Source organism: Artibeus jamaicensis, unplaced genomic scaffold (assembly GCF_021234435.1).
Source record: "Artibeus jamaicensis isolate MK-2021 breed Jamaican fruit bat unplaced genomic scaffold, CSHL_Jam_final contig_65, whole genome shotgun sequence".
NCBI classification, from domain to species: domain Eukaryota; kingdom Metazoa; phylum Chordata; class Mammalia; order Chiroptera; family Phyllostomidae; genus Artibeus; species Artibeus jamaicensis.
The window spans coordinates 1,644,227-1,663,688 of record NW_026521913.1 but is presented as its reverse complement, the minus strand read 5'-3'; the positions used below and the strand labels follow the sequence as shown (position 1 = coordinate 1,663,688).

The 19,462-nt window shown below is 37.7% G+C and overlaps 1 protein-coding gene across 6 annotated transcripts in view; it reads left to right on the top strand.

Moving 5' to 3' along the window:
- Positions 1–19,462, top strand: part of DZANK1 (double zinc ribbon and ankyrin repeat domains 1) — a 145,520-nt gene that overhangs the window by 33,932 nt on the left and 92,126 nt on the right. For all 6 annotated transcript variants that reach the window (XM_053670961.1, XM_053670962.1, XM_053670959.1 and 3 more), the window contains one exon: positions 6,144–6,229. In XM_053670961.1, the coding sequence (XP_053526936.1) occupies positions 6,144–6,229 (86 nt within the window). The remainder of the gene's footprint in view (positions 1–6,143; positions 6,230–19,462) is intronic.

Here is a 19,462-nt window from a genome sequence, read left to right as displayed (position 1 = left end):
GACAGGGCGAGGGCAAGAATAGTATAGGAAATATAGAATCTAAAGAACTTGTGACACATGAACATAAACTAAAGGGGGGGAATGGTGGGAGAAGGGGTGTGCAGGGTGGAGGTGAATGAAGGGGGGGAAGTGGGACAACTGTAATGGCATAATCAATAAAATATATTTAAAAAAAAAGAAAGAAATTCAGGTAGAGGTATAAATAGACTGAATTTGCCATGCAAGTTCAAACCGAGGAGGAAGGTCAGGACTAGAAATATATATATGTGGAAACACTTACTATATCAGGGTAGGCAAAAGTAGATTTACAGTTTGTATAGAAAATGTAATAATTAATAAATAATAATACAAGAATAAACTGTGTTTTACATACTCATAACTGAAGACTTACTTTTGCCCACCTCTGTATATATGGTATTTAAAGCTTGGGTCTGTATAAGATCACTTGCCAAAAGTGTACAGACAAAGAAGATAGCACAAGACAAAATCCTTAACTTAGAATTTGAGTAGAGGAAGAAGAGCCAAAGAAGTAGGGAGAAAGCAAAAGAAAAAAATTAAGAAAGAAAGAGAGAGAGAGAGAAAGAAAGAAAGAAGAAAAGAAAAAAGAAAAAGCCAAGAGAAGAAAGGGTTTTATTAGAAGACAGTGGTCATCTATTTGAAGTTTTACTGGGATTCAAATTAGACCAGGACAGGGACTTGCCCACTGGATTTGAGAAGATGAAGTGATTTATGACATAAATAAAATATGTGTGTGTGTGCGTGTGTGCACACACATATATACATACATATATATACAGAATAAATAAGATATATATGTAATATATATGTGTATATATTATATATATACATATATATGTTAAAGAACACAAGAAAGATGCCCTTACACTACTTGTCTACTGCTACTACTATTATAGCAATTTGATTTTTCAATGTTTATGAAGTCCAATTTAGAATCTTGGCACCTAAGGACAACCTAAGAGCTCTTGCTTTCTTCCTCCAGTCTGAGCCCCAGGAAGAAGATACATTCAACCACATTTTAATCCAGCTGCAACTGCTTCTTACATACCTGTGATTCCAAGTCTACTCACAGTTATAATCAAGTATACAGGTTAAAAAGCATTTTCTTTCCAAACCTGGTTGAATATTACAATAATCTGGGGGGAACTAGATAGATAGATAGATAGATAGATAGATAGATAGATAGATAGATAGATGGATGGATTCCCAGCTACCCCTCCTGAAATCCTCCTAGATAATCTGATTTCATAAGCCTGGATGGATTCCATGGAGGACTTTGATGATCAAGGATCAGGATAAGGATCAGTTAGAGGGCTAACTGTCCTTATCTTGAAATCAAGCTCTTTCCTCCACTTCCAATCTATAATGCCATGGTGCAACTCAGCCTAACCTCCTGATTTCTGTCATTGGCCCACTCCCTGTATTTCCTGGAGGATCACAAAGCCCAGGCCAGAGGACCACACACTTAGTTAGGTTTGCTTTCAAACTCCACTAAGCAAAAGGACAACCATCCCTATAAGAGAATATTACCTTTTTCAGTCTCATGGAAAGAATGATTGCCTGGTTACCAAACAGACCACTGAGCACATAAAACTCTTATGAGCAGTGCTTGTGGGTATTGCTCAAATAAGAAACTGCTTCTGAGATTTAAAAAGTATCGTTTTGAAAAATGAATGGTATATGACAAAACACAATCATAACTATTTTCAGAAAAACAACCTTACTTGTCCTTACTTATCTCTAACATGTTTAAAAAGAATTGTTTTCTCTGTGCAAGGATATTTGTATAACCTTGTTCTCCTAGTTATTTAAGAATTGTTTTTTCCCAAGGGAAAGATAGAGTAAAACATTATGTAAAGATGTCAAGATTCAGAATTCTAAAAAAAGGAGAAGATGAGGACAAGTTTAGGGAATTTGACTAGAGTTCAGAGAGCCAAAGAAGTTGTAAAAGACCAAAAAATGTTTATCTTCCCCCTTTTTTCTTCATGTTGATAAGAGATTCTTCTCAATATTCCAGCTCAATCTCACCCAAAGCGTACTTCAGCAAACATCAGAATTAATGATGCTGGTGGGTATTATGACATGTCAATAACCACCATGGAGACAAGATGTCTCTGAGCTAAGGTCTGGGGACATTATCAGGGGCCAGGCAGCAGAGCAAATGCATGAGACAGCCTGTATGGAACATAAATAACAGCTGACACCTAGCTTTAGTGTCAGAGCACAAGTTTGGGGGTTCTCTGGCCAGGTGGAATGCCCCCTGCCAGCTAAAGGGGTTATTTCTACTCAGCTCCAGCCAACTTTTAAGAAGGCCTGTGAGGGTGTTCAACCTTTTGATGTCTCTACACCATACTGGAAGATTTGTTCTCTTGGGCTATACATGAAATACTTTGTGACACATAATCACAAAAAAATCTCATAATGTTGTAAGTACATTTACAATTGTGTGTTGGGCCACATCCATAGCCATCCAGAGCTGCATGTGGCCTGAGGGTTGCAGGTTAGACACCCCTGGATACGTTCAGTCTTTCCACCTCTGAGGAATTTGCAAGAGAAGCTAGAAACCTGCGTCTTATGTTATAATCTAATTTTAAATGTTATCAATTACTTAAAAGTTTGTGTAAAAAAAGAATTTGTGGGAGTTCTGGCCCAGATGGAGGTGTAGTTAGAAACACTTCACTTCCTCTTAAAAACAAAAAGATAACAACCAATCTAAAATCAATAAACCACCACATGTATGAGAAAATCAAACTGCATGGAACTCCAACAACCAAGAAATTAAAAAAAAGTCAACCAAAATAACCAGACCAGTAAGATTCTGCAGTGAGGCACCAGACTGCGGGTGGGGCTGACTGAATGGGAAATTGAGACTCTGAGTTGACTGTGGACTACAGTGGTTGTTGCAGTGGGAGAAACTCCCAGTCTCACACAAGAGTTTGTTGAAAAGTGCTCTACAGAGGAGCAGGAGAGCTGCATTGTTCCCCCTCTGGCCCCTCCCCCATAGACAGTGCTACAGCACAGCAAAGAGGGTTGTCCCACCCGGGTGAATACCTAAGGCCCTGCCCCCTTACAATGTATCAGGTGCACCAAGACAAAGAAATATGGCCCAAATGAAAGAACAGAGCAAAACCTCAGAAAGAGAACTAAGCAATGAGGAGATAGCCAACCTTATCTGATAGAGAATTTAAAGCCCTGGCAATCAAAATAATTACAGAACTGATTGAGCTTGGGTGAAAAATGAAAAAGCAAATGAAAGATACCCAAAATGAAATAAAGCAAAATATTCAGGAAACCAACAGTGACAGGAAGGAAACCAGGACTCAAAGCAATGATTTGGAACAAAAGGGAAAAATAAACATCCAACCAGAACAGAATGAAGAAATAAGAATTCAAAAAAGTGAAGAGACACTTACAAACCTCTGGGACAGCCTGAAACATTCCAATGTCCAAATTATAGAGATGCCAGAGGGAGGAGAACAACAGCAAGAAATTGAAAACTTATTTGAACAAATAAATGAAGGAAAAGTTCTCCAATCTAGCAAAGGAAATAGACTTCCAGGAATTCCAGGAAGCCCAGAGAGTCCCAAAGAAGTTGGACCCAAAGAAGAACACACCAAGGCATGTCATCATTAAGTTACCCAAAATTAAAGAGGAAAGAATCTTAGAAGCAGCAAGAGGAAACAAGACAGTTACCTACAAAGGAGTTCCCATAAGGCTATCAGCTGATTTCTCAAAAGAAACCTAGCAGGCAAGATGGGGCTGGAAAGAAGTATTTGAAGTCATGAAAGGCAAGGACCTACATCCAAAATTACTCTATCCAGCAAAGCTTTCATTTAGAGTGGAAGGGCAGATAAAGTGCTTCCCAGATAAAGTTGAGTCAAAGGAGTTCATCATCACCAAGCCATTATTATGTGAAATGTTAAAGGTACTTATCTAAGAAAAAGATAAAAAATATGGATAATAAAATGACAACAAACTCACAATTATCAATATATGAACCTAAAAAAAAAGAGAAACAATGAGAACAAAAACTAAGCAAACAATCAGAACAGGAACAGAATCAGAGAAATGGACATCACAGGGAGGGATTTCAGTGGGGAGGGGAAAGGGAGGAATGGGGGGAAAATGTACAGGGAAAAAGAAGCATGGTTAGTAGGCATAAGGTAAATGGGGAGAGATAAAAAATTGTATGAGAAACAGGACTCAAAGAACTTATATGTACAACCCATTGACATGAACTAAGAGGTGGGAATGCTGGAAGGTTGGGGAGTGCAGGACAGCAGGGGGATAAAGGGGAAAAATTGGGGAAACTAATAGCATAATCAATAAAAAATACTTTTAAACGAATTGTATATTTGGGGCAAATAAAACTCAAACTCAGGCTAAATTTGGCCAATAGACCACCACTTTGAGACTTTCAGTCTAGGCTATATTGGATCTGACACAAAAACAACTGAAACCCTTTGACCCATCCCCATTGCCTGCAGCATAAAGTCTGGAGTCCTAAGCTCAGCCTGCAGACATGTTGTAGAAGCTACTGTTGATGTGGCCTGAGGCAGGTGATTTGGACTTTCTGGGCCTCAGTAGCATCTTCATCTCAAAAATGAGGAATATATGTACCATTATATAGATACCATGTCATTTGTCTGGTATTTGTAGCAAAGTGCATGAATGAATCCAATCACAAGGAAACTTCAGACAAAACCAAAGTGAAGGGGATTCTACAAATTAACTGACCTGTTACTCTTCAAAAAATGTCAACATCATGAAGGATATACAGACTGAGAAATTATTTCAGATTAGAGGAGACAAAAAAGAGATGACAACTAAATGAAAGTATGATTCTAGAGTTAATCCTAGAGCAAGAAAAATATAGCTGTGAAGGACATCATTTGCACAATCAAAATTTAAATAAAGATCTGTGGGTTAGATTTTGTATATATATATATTCATTTATTTATTTATTTATAGAGAGAGGGGAAGGGAGGGAGAAAGAGAAGGAGAGAAACATCAATGTGTAATTGCCTCTCACACACCCTCTACTGGGGACCTTGCCCACAACCCAGGCATGTGCCATGACTGGGAATTGAATTGGTGATCATTTGGTTTGCAGCCCAGCACTCAATCCACTTAGTCACACAAGCCAGAGCTAGATAATATAGTACATCACTGTTAATTTTTTTGGTTTTGATAATCGTGTAAGAGGACATCCTTGTTTATAGGAAATGTACACTGAAATATTTAGAGACAGAGGATTTGTTGCTGTAGCTTATTCTCCATGATCCTGAGAGAGAGAGAGAGAGAGAGAGAGAGAGAATGAAATCACTTGGGGTGAAATGTTAACATGAATGACTGCTCAAACTGGTTATACAGAAGTTATTTGTACAATCCTTGGAACTTTTCTGTAAGTTTGAAATTATAAAAAGTAAATGTTATAAGAATAAAATAAAATGGAGATATTATCCACCTCCCAAGGTCATTGTGAATTGTCAGGGAGATAACAGCTACAAAAAAATACTGCCCGACCCTCCATAAGTGTTAGCTTCTTCCCTCGTATTCCTTCTCAAAACTTCCTTTCTGTCCCATTTTCCTACCACTTGGACATATAGACCACATCAAACCAAGCACAGGATAGGCTGTGAGTCACAGGAGGGGCTATGTGCTGTAATGTTTATTTTTCTCCCTCCTTGCATCAAACACAGTGCCTGGTATAGAGTGGATGCTCAAATAAGTATGTTGAAATGAGTTCAATGTTTGTGGATTACAGTAGACAGTTGCTGCATTTATTCTTTTAGGTGAATCCTTTTGAGTTTCCTAGGGATATAATCTTTGAGAAAAATGTGTGCTAACTTAGGTTTCTAGATTCTAAAATCTTGTCTGTCTAAAGCTAAATTTAGATATCCTCTCTTGTAAACTTATGTTTTTAATGTAATGTACATATCTGATTACAAAGAGCATTTTAATTTTTAACATTGGGTACTGGGGTAATCACTACTTAGGATTTCCCCAATCATGGTTTTGAAATGACAGAGGCTGAATGTAAGAAAAAAAGTTAAAATTAATTTTTAATGAAATTTCATTATACCACAGCTTTTACCATGATTATATTATATTCTTAATTTTAGTTCCCTGGTTTTGCACACATAACTGGCCATAAGGGTTTGACAAGCACAGAGATCATGAGAATTCAAAGGGAGACAGACTTTCTCATGTAAGTAATCTCATTCTCTTTCCTATTTCTTAAAACCTTCTAAGACACATTGTGGTCAAAAAGAATTTAAAGATGGGACATAAATGTGTTTGCCCACCCCACTGCTTTTTATTAAATTTTTACAGGTATTAATGGCATAATTGACATAAAATAAACTGCACTTATTTAATGAGTACAATTGAGATATGCATATAACTTTAAAACTATCACCTCAGTCAAGAAAATAAACAAATCTATCACTTCCAAATGTGTTGTATCTTTTTGAAATTTTTTCTTGTGCCCCTCATTCTTAAGCAACTGTTGATCTGCTTCTTGTCACAATAGCTTAGTTTGCATTTGATTACGTATATAAGTAGAATGATTCAGTTAGTACTTTTTTTGCCAGCTTCTTTAATTTAGCCTAATTATTTTGAGATTTACCCATGTTGTTGAATAAAACAAACATTTATTTCTGTTTAATGCTGAATAGTATTAAATTGTACAGATCCATCACAATTTGTTTATCTAGTTACCTATTGGTGGATATCAAGGTTGTTTCCAATATTTGGCTATTATAGATAAATCTCCTATGACCATTTGTATACAAGTAGTCATGTGCAGATGCTTTCATTTCACTGAGGTAAATACCTATCAATGGAAAGCCAGGGCCATGTGATAGGTGTATGTTTAACTAAAAAAACAAAAAAACTGTCAAAGTGTTTTCCAAAGAGGTTGTACCATTTTACATTCCCACCATCAGTATAAGACAGTTACAGTTGCTCAACATTCTCACAAACACTTTTATTATTGTTTTTGTTCATTTTAGTGAAATAGCAGATATGTTTTTAATCATTTTTTATTTTCAATTACAGTTGGCATATATTATTATTATATTAGTTTCAGGCATACACCCCAGTGATTAGGCATTACATAACATAATAAATGATCATCCCAATAAATCTCACACCCATCTGACACCATAAATAGTTATTAAACTATTATTGACTATTCCCTATGCTGTACTCTACATCTCCATGGCTATTCTGTAACAATCAATTTGTACTTCTTAATCCCTTCACCTTTTTCGCCCATTGCTCTGAATCTTCCTGCATGTCGCAACCATCAAAACATTCTCTGTATCTATGATTCTATTTCTGTTCAGCTTACTCATTTTGTTGCCTTCTAGATTTAACTGTTGATAGGTGTGTATTTATTGCCTTTTTATTGTTCATTCATATTTTTGATCCTCTTAAAGAAGATCCTTTAACATTTCATATAATACTGGTTTGGTGGTAATGAACTTTTCTTGTCTGGGAAGCTCTTTATCTGTCCTTCAATCTAAATGACAGTTTCACAGGGCAGAGTAATCTTGGTTGTAGGTCCTTGCTTTCCACCACTTTGACTATTTCCTGCCAATCCCTTCAGGTCTGCAAAGTTTTTATAAAGAAACCAACTCCCTTGTAAGTAACTAACTGCTTTTCTCTTGTTGCTTTTAGGTTTCTCTATTTGTCTTTAACCTTTGGCATCATAATTATGATGTATCTTGGTATGGAATTCTTTGGGTTTATCTTGTTTGGGACTCTGCACTTCCTGGATTTGTAGGTGTATTTCCTTTACCAAGTTAGGGAAATTTTCTGTCATTATATTTTCAAATATGCTTTCAATTTCTTGCTCTCTCTTACCTTCCAGCAGCCCCATGATGCAAATATTGATACACTTGAAGTTGTCCCAGAGACTTACACCATCCTTTTTAAAGATTATTTTTCCTTCTTGCTGGTCTGATTGTTTTTTTCTTAGATTCCAAATCACTGATTCATCCTCTTTGTCTAATCTACTAATTATTTTGAATGTCTTTTAATGTGCTTATTTGCTCTCTATACATCTTCTTTGGGAAAGTATCTGTTCAGTTTTTTTGTGTGTTTTAAAAATTGGGCTTTATATCTTTGCATTATAGAGTTATTCATGTTTTCTTGTGTTAGATGTAAGTTTGCAAATATATTCTTCCAGTCTTTGGATTTTCATTTTCCTATAAAAGTTCTTTTTTTCTGAAAGAGCTAAAGTTTTTACATTTGGTGAAATCTAATTAATTAATTTTTCTTTTATACATCCTGCTTATTTTGACACATTTAAGAAGTATTTTCCAAACCCAAGACATATCTCACTCACTGAGTCCTTCCTCCCTCCCTCCCTCCCTCTTCTCCTTCCTTTCTTCCTTCCTTCCTTTTTTATAGTGTGGAATATTTATTGAATAAAGGGTAAGGTGACTGGGTAGAAGGGGGAGATATTAAAAGGAGTCATGCTATGCTTTTTGTCAAATATTTATGTGAACAACCATTTAGCACTTTGGATCAGAAAACCAGGGCTCAGAGATGTTAAATCACTTGCAAAGGCTCACATGGCACAGATGGACTGGAACCTAGTTGCAATTGGCTCAGGGAGGGGCAAGGACCCAGGGAGGAGCAAGGATCTGATCTACATCACACAGTTAAGGAGAAAGGGAGGGAACGATTGAAGGAAGGACATTTCTCCCTTTGGGTAAATTGGTGAACTGAGGCCCACTATAAGGCAGTAGCTTTAGCAGAGTCAGGGAGTGAATATGAGTATGCTGCTGTGTGGGTCAGATGCCAAGGCCCAGAGCCAGGTCTGAACTTAGTGGAGACACATGTCCTGTGCCATCTCCATGGTGTCATGGAAGCAGTGTGGGCAGAGCAGGCAGGTTTGTGAGCATGGTGCAGGGACAGGTAGCTGGAGTGCTCAAGTCCGCATGTGAAGGACTTGAGTTCTGAGTGTGACCTGCAGTGGCTTCACAGCTGCAGGGTGCTGGCAACTGTAGCTCCTGCAAGGACTAGGCTCTCTGAGGGGTGGCTAGTGCTGGGGCCACCCCTGGGGCTCCTCCTCCATCTGCTTCTTGTACATGTAGGGGACCTTGTTGGTATCAGTAAGCAGGTGGCAGCCCAGCTGTTGGGGTCAGGGCTCCACCACCAAGGAAGTGGAGGAGGGGCCTTCCATTTCAGGGAAAGGGGGGTATTTGGAGGGCAGTGGGTCCATAGCCTCTGGAGAGAAGGACTAATTAAATTTTTCAGTGCTTTCTTCTATAAGTTTTCTCCCTTAAGTTTAGCTCTATAGTCCATATTTAGTTAATTTTGTATGTGGTATGAGGTAATGGTTCAGGCTCATATTTTTATGTGGATATCAATTTATTCCAGAAAAGATGATCCTTTCCCCCTTGATTACTTTTGGAATCTGTTTCTGGACTCTATATTCTGTTCTATTGATACTTGTCTATATTTATTTATTACCACACTGACTTGATTACTACAGCTTCATAATAAGTCTTGAAACCATGTATTATAAATTCTCCAACTTTGTTCTGTTAAAAATAATTATTAAATTTATTGGGGTGACACTGGTTAATAAGATTATATACATTTCTTTCTTTTTGTTTAAACATCAATCAATTGCCTTTCACATACCACCAACTGGAGACTTGGTCTGCAACTCAGGCATGTGCCCTGACTAGGAATTGAACCTGTGACCTTCCAGTTTGCAAGCCAGCTCTCAGTCCATTGACCTAAACCAGCCAGGGCATATTATATAGATTTCAACTGTACAATTCTATAATATATCATTTCTATATTATATTATGTATTTACTACTCAAATCTAAGTCTCATCTGTCACCATATATTTGAGCCCCTTTATCCTCTTCTCTTTCCTTCCAACTTTATCTTTTTTTTTTTAAAGATTTTATTTATTTATCTTTAGAGGGGAAGAGAAGGAGAGAGGGAGAGAAACATCAATGTATGGTTGCCTTTCGTGCATCCCCTGCTGGGAACTGGCCTGCAGGGAACCTGCCTGCAACCCTGGCATGTGCCCTGACTGGGAATCGAACCGCGATTGTCTGGTTCGCAGGCCCGTGCTCAATCCACTGAGCTACACCAGCCAGGGCCCAACTTTATCTTTTTTTAAATTATGTTTTATTGATTATGCTATTATAGTTGTTCTGCTCTTTCCCTTTGCCCCCCTCCACCCAGTGCACCCTACTCCCACTGGCAAGGCCCCACCATTGTTCATGTCCATGGGTCATGTGTATAAGTTCTTTGGCTACTCCATTTCCTACACTGTACTTTCCATCCCCATGGCTATTCTATAACTACCTCTTTGTACTTAATTCCTTCACCTCTTCACCCATTCTTCCCCTCTCTCCTCCATCTGTCATCCATCTGGTAACTAACTTCTTTTCTCTTGCTGCTTTTAAGAGTTTCTCTTTATCTTTAATCTTTGGCATTTTAATTATGATGTGTCTTAGAGTAGGCCTCTTTGCATCCATCATAATTTGGACTCTGTGCTTCCTGGACTTGCATGTCTGTTTCCTTCATCAAATTAGGGAAGTTTTCTTTCATTATTTTTTCATATAGATTTCCTATTTTTTGCTCTTTCTCTTCTTTTGGCACCCCCATGATGTGAATGTTGGATCTCTTGAATTTGTCCTAGAGGCTGTTTATACTATCTTCATTTTGGGGGGTTTTTTTCTTCTTGTTGTTCTGCATGGTTGTTTTTATCTTCCTAACATTCCAAATAATTTTCATTCTTAGCTTCATCCACTCTACTGTTGTTTCCCTGTAGATTCTTCTTTGTTTCAATTAGTGTATCCTTCATTTCTGACTGGGTCTTTTTTATGCTGCTAAGGTCCTCACTAAGTTCCTTGAGCATCCTTATAAACTATTTTGAACTCTGCATCTGGTAGATTGCTTATCTCTATTTTGTTTAGTTCTTTTTCTGGAGTTTTCTTCTGTTCTTTCATTTGGGCAATGTTTCTTTGTCTCCTCATTTTGGCAGCCTCCCTGCTAAATGTTTGTTTCTACGTATTAGGTAGAGCTGCTTTGACTCTGTGTCTTGGCAGTGTGGCCTAATATAGTAGGTGTCTGGTAGGGTCCAGTGGCATAGCCTCCCCTATCATCCAAGCTAGGTACTCAAGATGTCCCCTTTGTGTGGGCTGAATACACCCTTCTTTTGTAGTTGAGCCTTGGTGGCTCTTGGCAGATCAGTGGGAGGGATTTACCCAGGCTAGTCAGCTGCAAGGACTGGCTGTGCCCACTGACCACCAACCTCTGCCCTCTGTGGAGGATCAGCTGTGCAGAGAGGGGCAGGATGGTGGTAATCTGACCTGGTTTATAATTGTCTGCTGAGTGTGCTTGCCCTGAGGTTTCCTGGGTGTTGCAGACCAAGGTCAGCCTCCATCTGTGTTTTGCCCAGGACACCCTACTTCATCTGTAAAGCAATCTGAGATGGCTGCTGCTGATGCTGGGCTTGGAGAGTCCCAGAGGAAGCAAGCTGTGAATCTAATCTGGCTGCCGCTAGGGCTCGCCAAAGCCAGCTTTTGCTTGTTCAGTAGGATTTAGGGGCCAAGACCAGCCATTCATATTGAAAAGCAACTTAGGTGGGCCTGTAAGTTAGGTGAGGCAGTCTCCTGGTACCTCCAAGGAGGGTCAAACAGTAGTAGCCAGGTTGATGGAATCTCAGATATGGCACCAGCTTACCTGCTCTGTTGCGGGGGAGGTTAGAGAAGGGACAATGGCCTCTGGTCACTTTGATGCCAGACATGTTAGCTTCTCCTTGTATACTACTGGTGCCCTTCAAGCTGCTACCCCAGTGCTGGAGCTTAAAGGAGTTAGTCTGAGTAGATGAGTCTGTGTGTGGGTTCTTTAAGAGGAACTGCTGGGGCTCCAGCAATTTCTTCCAATGACTCAATTCCTACTGGTTTTTGCAGCCAGAAGTTGAAGGGACTTACCTTCCTGGCACTGAAATCCTGGGTTGGGGGGTCTGGTGTGGGTCTCAGACTCCTTGCTCCAAAGATATTCCTCCCAAATTTTTATCCACATGGTTGTGGGACCAGCCCTTTCCGTGTCTGTACCCTTCCTACCAGTCTGGAGGGATGTGGTTTCTTTAATTATGTAGCTGTCATACTGCCATTCAACTCAATTTCATAGCTGTCAAATTTCCATTCAGTTCAATTTCTGATGTTGCTGAGTGATGGCTGTTCTATATTTTAGTTGTAATTTTGATGTGGTTGTGCGAAGAGGTGAGCCATGTATGCTTATGCTGCCATCTTGATCAGAAGTCTCCCAATTTTCTTTTTCATTTACAAAAATGTCATGGCTATTCCAAAACTTTGGATTTTCAAATAAATTTTAGTATCAGCTTGTCAAGATCTGTAAAATGTCTGCTGAAGTTTTGACTTGGGTTGTATTTCATTTATGTTAATTTAAGAAAAATTGACATAACAGTTTTATGTCTTTAAAGTCAAGGAAAATGGTATACTTCATCATTTTATATAGGTCTTCCTTAATGTCTTTCAGCAATGTTACATACTTTTTAATCAACAAGATTTACGTATGTATTGTCATATTTATCCCTAAGTATTTCATATTTTTGATGATATCATAAATGGTATTGCTTTTAAAATTTAAATTTCTAATTATCCATTACTAGAATTAAGATACAGTCAATTTTTGTGTGGTGGTCAAATAACCTTACTAAACTCACCTATTTTTTTAGCTTTTATCTGGATAGGTGATCAAGTCACCTACAAATATAGTTGTTTTCCTCCTTCATTTCCTGTATAAATCCCCTTTTGTTCTTTTTCTTGACTTGTTGGATTGACCAGTACCTCCAGTAAATTTGTAATGGACATGATGAGAGTAGACATCTTGCTTTATTCCTGATCCTAGGAAGAAAGTATTCCATTACTTGATATTAAAGTTGATATTAGCTGTAGGGTTTTTCTTCCCCTTCAGATTGAGGAAATTTTCTCCTACTGGTGAGATTTATTTATTTATTTTAAAAACAAGGGCTAGATGTTGGACTTAGTCTAAAGCATTTTCTCCATCTAGTACGTAATCATATGATTTTTCTTTTTCTGTTCATGTAATGAATTACAGTGGTTGATTTTCAAGTTTAAATTCAACCATGAATTCATGAGATAAAGGTTTTATAAACATTTCATGTTATGTTTAATTTGACCCAGTAAAATATGAACATTTTTGCATGTATGTGCATGAGATATATTGGTGTATAGGTTTCTTTGTCTGTTTTTAGTATCAGCATAATTCTGGCTTCATAAAGTGACTTGGAAAGTATTCACTCTTCAGTTCTGTGAAAGAGTTTGTGTATAATTGGTATTATTTCTTTCTTATATGTTTGATAAAATTCACCAGTGAAGACAGTGGGGCCCAGAGTGTTAATTTTTTTTGTTTTTAGTTTCCACCCAAGGACATTTTTTTCCATTGCTCTTTAAAGAGAGAGAAAGGGAGAGAGAGAAGCATTGTTGTGAGAAAGACACACCTGTTGGTTGCCTCCCATATGGACCCATAACTGGGATTATTGACGTCCAAACAGGGGACTAAAACCACAACCTAGATATGTTCCCTGACTGGGAATCAAATGGCAACCCTTTGGTTACGGGGTCTACAACCAACTGAGCCACACCAGCCAGGCAGGGCAGGGTCCAGAGTTTTAAGAATGATTTTAAACTACACATTCAATTTCTTTAATAGATATAAGTCTTTTCAGGTTTATCTATTTCTCTTTTAATGAACCTTGCATTTTATTTGCTTTTCTTTTTCTAATTTCCTTAATATGGAAGATGAAGCCATTCATTTGAAACCTTTCTTCATTTCTAATTACAGGCTTTTAGAACTCTAATGTAGTCATTTCCTGCTGAGTACTGCTTTAGTTGAAACCCCCAAATTTTGATATGTTGTTCCTTTTTAATTCAGTTTAAACTGGTTGTAATTATTCTTATTTCTTTTTGACCCATGAGCTATTAGATTTGTTTTTATTAAATTTCCCAATATTTGGGGATTTTCTTTACATTTTGTGGTTTATTTAAAATTTAATTCCCTCAGAGAATATATATACTGTATGATTTGATTGGTAAATATTTCATGTACCCTCAAAAAGAATGTATATTTTGCTAGGCTAAGTGTTCTATAATTGTCAATTAGGTTAAGCTGGTTGAGAGTGTTAAGTCATTTTTATTTTTATTAATGTTATATCTATTCAATCAATTTCTGAGAAAGTTAGGTTGAAATCTATTATAATTATGGATTTGTCTACTTACCTTTGCACTTCTATCAGTTTCTTGCTTCACATAATTTGAAGCTCTGTTAAGTATGTAAATCTCTTAGATTTGTATGTCCTGTTGCTGAATTGACCCCTTTATCATAAAACAACACAAGTAATATTCTTTGTTGAGAAATCTATTTTGTCTGATATTAATGAAGTTATTTCCCCTTTCTTAAGATTAGTGTTTGCATGATGTGCCTTCCATTCTTTTTCTTTTAAACTATTTGTGTCTCTCTGTAAATCTGGGTTTTTTAAAACAGCATACAGTTAAGTCTTGCTTTTTAAAAAATTGCATCTGACAATCTCTGCATCTTAATTGAGATGAGAGTATATTTATTCTGATTATTGATATGTTTGATTTTGAATCAGCCACTATGCTATTTGTTTTGTTTTTTAATCTATTTTTGTTGCCTTTTCTTTTTCTCTGCCTTCTTTTGGATTAATTTGGTATGTTTTATGATTCTGTTTTAGTATTTGATGTCCTTCGTTGGCTTATTAGCTATAATATTTTTTAATGGTTGCTGTAGGGTTTATAGTATATGTACATTTTAAACTTATCATAGCTTATTTTCAAGTAATATTATATTGGGTGCTTAGCTGTCTTTAACTTCCTTTGAAACAATTTTGTTAGATTATATTGTGACAACTATCAGTCATATCAGTGTGCATTTAAAAGAATTTATCAGAGACTTCTAGCCAAGATGGAGGTCTAAGTAGACACACTGTACCTCCTCATACAACCAAAATAAAGACAACAAAAAATTAGAAACAAAATAACAAGCATAACTGACAGAAAATTGAACAGTATGGAAGTTAGACAGACAAGGAGCTGAAATAGAAACATTCATCCAGACTGGTAGGTGTGGCAGAGTTGGGCAGCCAGCAGAGAGGAGGTGTGGCACAGGAAGCATTGACACAGGGCATGCAAGGCACCCTGGGTGTGAAAGACGCAGAGGGCAGACCCTGGGCATGCAGGCGGTGGCTGGCAGAATCTGGGCACAGGGTGACAATGGGCAGACCCAGCAAAGAGGCGATTGTGAAGCAGGTCATCATGTGCAAGGTGGCTGGCTGACCAGGCAGCAGTCTCACATTTGCGTGCAGATAACTGGCGAGCATGACAGACTGAGCAACCCAAGGTCCCAGCACTGGGAAATAAAGCCTCAAAACACTGATTGAAAATACCTATGGGGGTTGAGGCAAAGGGAGAGACTCCTAGCCTCGTAGAAGAGTTCATTGGAGAGACCCACAGGGTCCTAGAATGCACACAAGCCCATCCACATGGGAATCAGCACCAGAAAGGCCCACTTTTGCTTGGGGGAAGCAGCGGAAGGGACTGAAATCCGACAGAGAGCAGAGCAAGCACCATTGTTTCCTCTCAGACCCCTTACCCACATACAGCATCACAACCCAGCTACTGGGTAGACCCACCCTGGTGAACATCTAAGGCTCCACCCCTTACTACTTAACAGGCGCAACAAGACAAAAAAATGGCTGAAAAGGAAGAAAAGATCAAAGCTCCAGAAATAAAACAATTAAGCGATGAGATAGCCAACCTATCAAATGCACAGTTCAAAACACTGGTGATCAGGATGCTCACAGAATTGGTTGAATTTGGTTGCAAATTAGATGAAAAAATGAAGGCCACAATAAGTGAAATGAAGGAAAATGCACAGGGAACCAATAGTGATGGGAAGAAAACTGGGACTCAAATCAAGGGAGTGGACCAGAAGGAAGAAATAAACAACCAAACAGAAAAGAATGAAGAAACAAAAATTTTAAAAACTGAGGAGAGGTTTAGGAACCTGCAGAACATCTTTAAACATTCTAACATCCAAATTATAGGGGTAGCAGAAGGAGAAGAGGTAGAGCAACAAGTGGAAAACTTATTTGAACAAATAGTAAAGGAGAACTTCCCCAATGTGGCAAAGGAAATAGAGTTCCAGGAAATCCAGGAAGCTTAGAGAGTCCCAAAGAAGGTGGACCCAAGGAGGAACACACTAAGGCACATCATAATTACATCAGCCAAGATTAAAATGGAGAGAATCCTAGAAGCAGCAAGAGATAAGGAGACATTTACCTACAAAGGACTTCCCATCAGACTGTCAGCTGATTTCTCAAAAGAGACCTTGCAGGCAAGAAGGGGCTGGAAAAAAGTATTCCAAGTCACGAGAGACAAGGACCTACAACCAAGATTGCTCTACCCAGCAAAGCTTTCATTTAGAGTGGAAGGACAGATAAAGTGCTTCTCAGATGTCAAGTTAAAGCAGTTCATCATCACCAAGCCCTTATTATATGAAATGTTAAAGGGACTTAATCTAAGAAAAAGGAGATAAAAAAACATGTATAGTAAAATGAGAGCAAACTCAAATTATTAACAACCATACCTAAAACAAAAACAAACTAAGCAAACAACTAGAACAGGAACAGAACCACAGAAATGGAGATCACATGGAGGGTTAGCAACAGGGGAGTGGGTGGGGGAGAAAGGGGGAAAAAGTACAGAGAATAAGTAGCATAGATGGTAGGTAGAAAATAGACAAGGGGAGGGTAGGAATAGTATGAGAAATGTGAAAGCTAAAGAATTTATGATACATGGACATGGACTAAAGGGGGGAATGAGGGTGGGAGAGGGTGTGCAGTGTGGCGGGGAATGAAGGGGTGAAATGGGACAACTTTAATAGCATAATCAATAAAATATATTTAAAAACTTATCAAAATTATTGAAATTTTTGTGCAGCCATTTAATATTTAGATGGAAGAAGATATGCAACATTTTTCACAATTATGCTTTTTATTTCAAAAAGGGCAAAAACACAAGTGAAACACAAAGATTTGTGCAGTGTATGGAGAAGATACTGTGACTGATCAAACATGTAAAAAGTGGTTTGTGAGATTTCTTGGTACTATTGACATTTCAGCCAAATAATTCTTTGCTGTGGGGCTGTCTTATTTATTGGGAGAAGTTTAGCAGCACCCCTGGCCTCTACCCACTAGAAGAAGCCCATAGTGGGAGATAGCCAGCATACTCAAAATATCCAAATCAATAAAGTTATTGGTAAAAATGAAAAATGTTTCTTTTTATGGTTTTAAATCAACTTTATTGAGGTATAATTTCCATAAAACAATGGAAACATTTAAAATATTTGGTTTGATATTTTGATAAATTTATACAGCTGTAACCACTCCAATCAACATGCAGAACATTGTTGTTACCTGAGTAGTTCTCTTTAGCCCTTTTGCAGTCACCACTCACTCCTCCTATTCCTTAGGCCTCCCACTCTAAGCAGCTACTTATTTGGTTTCTATCACTGTAATTGTAAAAAAAAAGAAAGAAAAAAAAAGTTCTTTGTCCTTAGACTCATTTGCTGTCTCAATTTCTAGGAGGCAAACCTAAGTGTAAATATAAGTATTAAATTATCATAACAGGCCCTTTTAATTGTTTAAGCTGTTGGCTTTTGTGAACTTTAAGCTGATAAGAACAGATCTCTACAGTTGATCTTAGCCAAAAGTCTGAGAAAAGCTCTTGTGAACTTCAGACAACCCTGCAAATCTTTTGACATTGTTACTCCACTTACCTTCTTTGTAAATTTTTAAAGTTTCATGTCTTAAAAAATCTTATAAGATCAATAGTTATTATGTTGCTCTATAGAGTTAATCTAAATGATTTTTATGATAGTGGACTACTTTAAATTTAGTTAATTAATAAGTGACTTTTGTTACTTACAAAACTCTTAAAAGAAATTATAATTAAAACAAGAACCTCCTGGACCAGCCTTTCCTGCATTATTTTAGAACATGTGAGGACTAAGTCCTGTTGATATAACTAATTATGCTGAGAATTTTTGCTTTGAATGTCTTAGACACTAAGCCTTAGAGCATCCGAAGTACTGATTCAATCCCAGAGGTTAACAGAAAAACTAGGCCACTATTTATTTACTTACTTACTTACTTACTTTTTTAATTATATTTTATTGATTATGCTGTTTCAGTTGTCCCATTCCCCCCTTTACTCCTCTCCACACTGCACAGCCTCTCCCACCCACATTCCCCTGCTTTAGTTCATGTCCATGTATCATACTTGTAAGTTCTTTAACTTCTACATTTCCCATACTATTCTTATCCTTCCCCTGTCTATATTCTACCTACCATCTAGTACCGTTCCCCTTCTCTCCTCCTTCCCCTTCCACTCCTCTGTTGATAACCCTCCATGTGATCTCCATTTCTGTGGTTCTGTTCCTGTACTAGTGTTTGCTTAGTTTGCTTTTGTTTTTGTTTTAGGTATGGTTGTTAATGGTTGTGAGTTTGTCATCATATTACTGATCATATTTTTTATCATCTTTTTCTTAGATGAGTCTCTTTAACATTTCATATAATAATGGCTTGGTGATGATGAACTCCTTTGACTCGACTTTATCTGGGAAGCACTTTATCTGACCTTCCACTCTAAATGAAAGCTTTGCTGAATAAAGTAATCTTGAATGTAGAGCCTTGCCTTTCATGACTTCAAATACTTCTTTCCAGCCCCATCTTGCCTGCTAGGTTTCTTTTGAGAAATCAGCTGATAGCCTTATGGGAACTCCTTTGTAGGTAACTGTCTTGTTTCCTCTTGCTGCTTCTAAGATTCTTTCCTCTTTAATTTTGGGTAACTTAATGATGACGTGCCTTGGTGTGTTCTTCTTTGGGTCCAACTTCTTTGGGACTCTCTGGGCTTCCTGGAATTCCTGGAAGTCTATTTCCTTTGCTAGATTGGAGAACTTTTCCTTCATTTATTTGTTCAAATAAGTTTTCAATTTCTTGCTGTTGTTCTCCTCCCTCTGGCATCTCTATAATTTGGACATTGGAATGTTTCAGGTTGTCCCAGAGGTTTGTAAGTGTCTCTTCACTTTTTTGAATTCTTATTTCTTCATTCTGTTCTGGTTGGATGTTTATTTTTCCCTTTTGTTCCAAATCATTGCTTTGAGTCCTGGTTTCCTTCCTGTCACTGTTGGTTTCCTGAATATTTTGCTTTATTTCATTTTGGGTATCTTTCATTTGCTTTTTCATTTTTCACCCAAGCTCAATCAGTTCTGTAATTATTTTGATTGCCAGGGCTTTAAATTCTCTATCAGATAAGGTTGGCTATCTCCTC